Source organism: Dipodomys ordii, unplaced genomic scaffold (assembly GCF_000151885.1).
Source record: "Dipodomys ordii isolate 6190 unplaced genomic scaffold, Dord_2.0 Scaffold44, whole genome shotgun sequence".
NCBI classification, from domain to species: Eukaryota; Metazoa; Chordata; class Mammalia; order Rodentia; family Heteromyidae; genus Dipodomys; species Dipodomys ordii.
In genome coordinates, this window is record NW_012267260.1 from 1,783,780 (window position 1) to 1,790,014 (window position 6,235).

Consider the following 6,235-nt stretch of genomic DNA (forward strand, 5'->3'; position numbering starts at 1 on the left):
TGAGGTTCAGAGTCAGGTTGGCGTGGCCAAGCGGAACAGGTCGGGTGGGGCCGGCGGCGGCGGCCGGGAGGCGCAGGAGGGTTGGCAAGGCCGGATTGGCCTCACGCCTCTGAAGTGCTTTGTGGTCCTGGCTGAAAGATCTTGAATAATTTCCATGTATTTCTTTGATTGTGGCAAGCAGGGCAGAAAGCAATCCACTGTTCCATCAACAATGATCTCTTTCATTGAAACGTGCATACAGTGGGTGCATTTCTAAACAATACATGGAGTATTTAAATTGTTAATTTATCATAAAGAACCTTTCTGGGTCATCAAGTGACCCGTACAAAAGGCAAGTAACAGAAGCGCATCAAGTACTAAGTCTTCACTAGGCACCACGTCAAATCGCTTAGCCTCTCATGTAACCTGTCCAGCACCAGAATTCCATCTCAGCGGGAGGGAGCCTAGGCCGCCCTGTGTTAGCAAAGGGCTCTGTGGCTGGGCTGTGTGACCCCCACGGGCTCTTTTTTCCCCCTTTTCTTTTGAAGCAGGGTCTCAGGAAGTCTCCTGGGCTAGCTGCACACATGCTCTTGTTGCTTGGGCTTCCTGAGTAGCATTCTTCTCAATTTGAACGATAGTTCCCCATATTTGTGCCATAGTTGGTAGTATGTCCAGGATGTGTGTCTCTGAACTTTTTCACGACTGCAATGACTAGCCTGCTCTAGTAAGAAATTTCCAAGGTTTGCATCAGTGGTGGTATTCGAACTGTAGCTACAAGTGTGGATCGTTTGTTATTGTGGAAATGTGACTCCTCTAAAACCAATGTCTACATCCCAATAAGCTTTCTTTGATCAAGTCAGGCCTCAGTGTAAAACACATGAATAAACAAAGAGAAAACAATTGGATCTGCATATTTTGTCTGTGTATGTCACATATGAAGGACAGACAAGCGATAGGAAAGTCTCCCACTACCCCAGGACAGCAAGTTGATGTCGCCCTGTTGGCTAGACTCAGCTCTTCGTGGATCTCTGGAGCTAGGGGGTGAGATCTCCCGGTAGTCGATTGTGGAGCAGATGGTTGTGCTGAAAAGCTCCTGGAGAGCATGCCCGGGCTCCTGTGAGGACGGTTTATGTGTGACTGCATGTCAAGGCGTGTGATTGTGGTGTGCCTGTGTGTGATTGCTGTGTGATTGCATGTGAATGTATGCAATTGCTGTGTGACTGCATGTGATCGTGTGTGAATGGAGGAGGAGGACTGCCCTACAGAGACAGGCTCTCTCTGTAGCATCTGTCAGACTATTTGACCAATTGAATTCTATGCTGAGTATTTAAGATTGTTTTGTTTGTATATCTGCATTAGAAAGAAGCCCCTCCCCCTACATTACTTCTATAATTTCCTAATGAACTTTAATTTTCTTCCATATGATGAGAACTTTGATTAAGTATTCGTCTATGCTGTGAGTTACAAGTCATTCGCTAGTTCTCTCTGTTCAGTGACCCGCCCCGCCCCGTCCCCGCGGGCGGCCGAGCTGTGTGCTGCTGAAATGTGGTTCATTCCATCTGCCTAACTAACGTGACGTGTGATCAATGAAAGGCCAGCAAACTTCTCCTATGAATCGTCTATTCATCGGCTCCCTAAAGAGCATCCAGCAAGTGTTTGTACGTTGTGGTGACGCCAAGGTTTCATGCAAGGGAAGGTTAGGGAGGGAGAATGCCTCTGCTTTCCTGCAAAGATTTTCTTGCAGCTGTGTCTTTAAACCGGTCTTAGCACGAGGTTACCTACTCCATCCGGAGAGACCCCTTGGTGAGGTCGGCCCCTCCCTCAGTGTTGCTGCCCGGCTTGGTGTTGAGCCTCACAGGTGTGCGACGTGGGGGAGAGCTCGCCAAGACGTGGTGCCAGCACAGAGAATGGAAGGCTTCGTGTGCACGCGGCCCCTCCGCTACCCCGTGTTGAATGTGCGCATGGCCGGAGCTGACAGTTCGCTCCAAACCCAGCAGCCAGCACAGTGCATCACGGGCACTCCGTGCACGATCATTGCCAGTCAGTTGTTCCGGGGCGTTCTCTGTCACTGGATTAGGATTGTCTAGAAAGACTAGAGGGCAGCATAGAACCAAGAAGAATCTAAAATCGTATCAAACGAGCACGGAGATGTGACTTGTCTCTCCTCTCTGGGGGAGAACCTGGTAGGTAGGCACTCTACCACTTGGACCTCACCCCCAGCCTCTTGCTTTAGTTATTCAGGTACGGTCTCACTTTTGCTCAGGCCAGGCTTTGGGCTGTGAGTCTCCTTGAGCTGGGATTACAGGTGTGAGCCCCTGCTTGGCCTTGCTCGCTCTCCTCGTGGCACACGGAGCCGTGCTGGGCGGATCATGGGAATGTTGTCATTACCATGTTCCTTCTTGGGGTGAACATTCTGGTGTGAAGGAGACGTGCTCCTGGCCCATGCCTACGATGAGCCTGTGGGGAAGCCGTCACCGTCGGTGGTAAGGAGATCATGTGTTTAGGGCTGCCTGGCTTTTTGTTTTTGTTCCACTTGGGGATGTTTAGGACTAGATGTGATGAGAGAGGAGAGTGAGCGTTCCTCTTTGGCCCGTCTTTCCATTCTCTGCTTCCTGGTTATTGCAGTCAGTTCACGTTATAACCACTCCACCATTAGGCATGCTTTCGTGATGGTCCACCAAACCTGCCTTGTCCCGCTCATCCCTCCCAAGTTCACTAACCCGCACAGGAGGTGTGGACACGTCTCCATTCCCTTTTGCTCATGAATCGCTCAAGTGTGTGGAAATAGTGGATGATGCTGTCTTGAAGCCCCTTCGGGCCATCTGGCTATGTTCATTGACTTAGCACACGATGCTGATGAAGCCAGGCAGGGCTCTGGGCACACCAAAGGCTGCGGAACAATTTTCCTTGGTCATAAATTGCATCCTGCGCCCAGAAGTGGGCACCTCCAAAGTGCCCACTGATGCCCACGGAGAGGGACACTGGGTAAACAGCCAGCATCAAATCATCACACTTGACAAGAGACAAAGACAACAGAAGAGCGCGCAGGGGATGAGGTCAATCTGACTTGATCATGACCCATGCACGTGTGAGTCACCATGGGGAAATAAAGCTAACAGCGAGACTTGAACGCAGGGCCCTGAGGGAGCTCAAGCCATGCCCTCGGTCCTTTGGTTTCTTTTGTTTGTGTGGGTTCTCACTAGTTACTCCTGATTCCTCATGATCTTCCTGCCTCTGCTTCCTTAGCACCTGGGAATCACAGAGGCCTGCGACCCCCCTGCCTAGCCCGTCTGACTTTGCACAGAATCTCTACGCTACTTCCCGTAGTGACTAGGCTCATTTGCATTTTCACTAGCAGCACGTGAGGACACGTTTCCTCACCATCTTCACTACATCTTCTTTTCTTTTGATGGAAGCCATGCTGACTGTGCTGAGATAAAATTTCAGTGTAGTTTTGGTTTACATTGTAAAACAGTTAAAGATTGTGCTTTTTCCTTTGCAATATACCAGTGGAATGTACTTGTTCATTTTTGGATTGGATTATTTGTTTTGGGGTGTGTGTGTGTATGGTGTGTGTTCAAATTCTTATTCTGCATTTCTTTCTGGACATGAGATACATAGCTGACAAAAGAGTTTTGTTTTTGTTTTTAATTGATCCTGGGGCTTAAACTCAGGGTCTGGGTGCTGTCCCTGAGCTCTTTTGCTCAAGACTAGTGCTTTTCTACCACTGCGAGCCACAGCGCCCCTCCCGGATTTTGACTGGTCATTTGGAGATGAGAGTCTCACATGGGGACTTCTCTGCTTCATCTAGCTTCCAATTACGATCCTCAGATCTCCGCCTCCTGAATAGCTGGGGTTACAGGTGTCAGTCCCCAGTGTCCCAACAGGGATTTTCTAATGAGTGATAACAATAGTACAATTACAAATTTACTCAAAATTGTTCAACACATTTGCTCTTTAGATCCTGCGTAGATTACCTAATCCATTGTTCTATTTTGGGAATTTTTATTCATTTGGGGATGAGTTACTTTGAATTTTAATCATAGACAGACGGAATCCCACTTGGTTATAAGAAATAAACTCCTGCTTCTTGCCAATAGCATCGATGGATACATGAATTCTTTCTCTATGTTGCCTCCTCACTGTTTGAACTTTCTGGAGCGTGAATTTAGCAGAGTGCAGTTGTTTAACCTGTCAAGTCCACCGGTGATGTGTTATTGTTCTCATGTGTTGCGTTTCAGGAATCGCCTCCATTGTCTGGACTTCCTCAGTGTGTCAAAGTTGTGGAAGTTGGTCCTCGGGATGGGCTGCAGAATGAGAAGGTAGGTTCAGGCTCATCTCGGCTTCACAGAGTACATCCCAAGTTCCAAGCCCAAACCCTGACACTTGTTTAGGTTTCAAAGGCTCATGGATTTGTATATGTTTCTTTGCCCACGGCTTCTGGAATTTATAAACTGTATTTGCTTTTCAGCCAGGAAGTCATTTTCTACTCGTGCTTCAACAGACCTTACGTCAATTAACTTACAAAAATACCCTCTTATGTTTTCACAGATTATAGTTCCTACAGATATAAAAATCGAATTCATCAATCAGCTTTCCCAGAGTGGCTTGCCTGCGATAGAAGTGACCAGCTTTGTGTCCTCAAGATGGGTGCCACAGGTGCGTACGTAGCCTCTCGCATGCAACGTCCTGAACGTAGTGTATTCAGTATTGTGGGGAGTGCCCCCTTGACACCACACTGTTGCCAGCTCACAGACTAGCAGGACTGAAGGAAGCCTTGTGCGTGGGGTCCTGTGTGGACTCAGTCTCGGTCCTGTGCATGGGTGGGGCTGACCTGCAGCCAGGGCCACGGGCCTTTGTAGCCACCATGTTGGGGCTGCCTCCTGCCAGCCACTGGGTGCACGTCCGAGCCTCACCAGAGGGCAGTGTGGTAAGTGGCCGGGCGCTTCCCCCCGGAGCCTCGGCCCTGGGTGAGAAGTGCAGGCCTTGAGTCTCTGCTTCTTTTAGCAATCGACTTTGTCATGGTGATGGGGAGGGAGGCAGCGTCGGAGGTGAGGCACTGGGTCAGGAGCTGTCCATGAGAACGGCACGGTGCTGGGCTTTATTGAGTGTGTACAGGCCATGGAAGAAGAACGGGTTCTGAGACTCGCTGAGCACAGGATGGAGCCCCCAGTGGAGACTGGAAGCCAGCACAGGCTTCGTGTGCTGCCAGTGCGCCTGCCCTTGCTCCACGCTGCCTGTCTCTCAGGGCCGTGTGGTCTAATGGATTTCTTGGTCTCCTTCTCTTGGTGTCCCTTCTCTCCTCGGCCGGTCAATCACGGCCCCAGCTTCTCCACATCCTTTCGTAACCACTGGGCTGGGGTTCTTGCCTGACGATTGTCCTCTCCTCCTCCTGGTCTCTGTTTGTTTGTCCTTGCGGTATCGGTGGCCCCTTCTGTGGAGATGACACGTTCCTAGCTCTGGTCCCATTTTCTCTGCTGAGCTGATTGTGTGCCAACCACCTAAGTCCATTGGGTTAAAAATCAAACCCATGCTGCCTGATGCTGACCCCAGCGCCTCCCACTGGGATGCTGGACGTGCTTCTCCACGAGAGCTCTGGCCTTCTGTTCACGCTCACGCTCAGGGGCAGCGGCCGCCCCGGGACTGTGCTCTCGGGCGGCTTAGCGTTGGAGGTCTGCCTGTCCTGTCTCGGAGCTGGAGGTCAGGAGGTCTGCGGCAAGCGGGCTGGCATGGCTGGGGTCTGGTGAGGGCCTGCGGGAGCCACGGCAGGGCTGGGGTCTGCTGAGGTCTGCGGGAGCCACGGCAGGGCTGGGGTCTGCTGAGGGCTCCTGCCCACACGTGCTCATTGGACAGCAGAGGGTGAGCAGCTTCCCCTGCCTCCTCTGAAGAGCCGTGTTCTGCGCTATCCCAAGGGCTTCCCGCCCAGGGCTCAGCTCCTGAGGCGCCCAGGAGCTCCACGCAACAATTTTGGGTTCAGGCACGGTGACTAGTGACTCCTCGGTCCCCTCGGTCCCCGGTGCGCCTCTGCCTGTCTTTGCTTTCCTATCCCGTGGATTTGGTAGCACCACCCGCACCGAGTGGAGGCCACACAGCCTCTCGCGGACAGCCGAGGCTGGCGACATCCTCCCTGCTTCTGCGCAGTCTCCTCTGACAGAGCTGCCCTCTTTAATAGTTCCCCTCCTTCCTATCCAAAACACAAAACCTCCAGACTTTGTGTGGTCTACAAGACTCCTGCACCCTCCCCGCCGCACCCTCC

At 51.4% G+C, this 6,235-nt stretch overlaps 1 protein-coding gene across 1 annotated transcript in view; it reads left to right on the forward strand.

The window, feature by feature from the left end:
- The first annotated feature begins 1,886 nt into the window (after window positions 1-1,886).
- The window catches only part of Hmgcll1 (3-hydroxymethyl-3-methylglutaryl-CoA lyase-like 1), a 36,777-nt gene continuing 32,428 nt past the window's right edge, over window positions 1,887-6,235 (forward strand). The window contains exons 1-4 of the mRNA XM_013019057.1: window positions 1,887-2,019; window positions 2,404-2,462; window positions 4,221-4,301; window positions 4,531-4,638. Of these exons, the coding sequence (XP_012874511.1) occupies window positions 1,887-2,019; window positions 2,404-2,462; window positions 4,221-4,301; window positions 4,531-4,638 (381 nt within the window). The remainder of the gene's footprint in view (window positions 2,020-2,403; window positions 2,463-4,220; window positions 4,302-4,530; window positions 4,639-6,235) is intronic.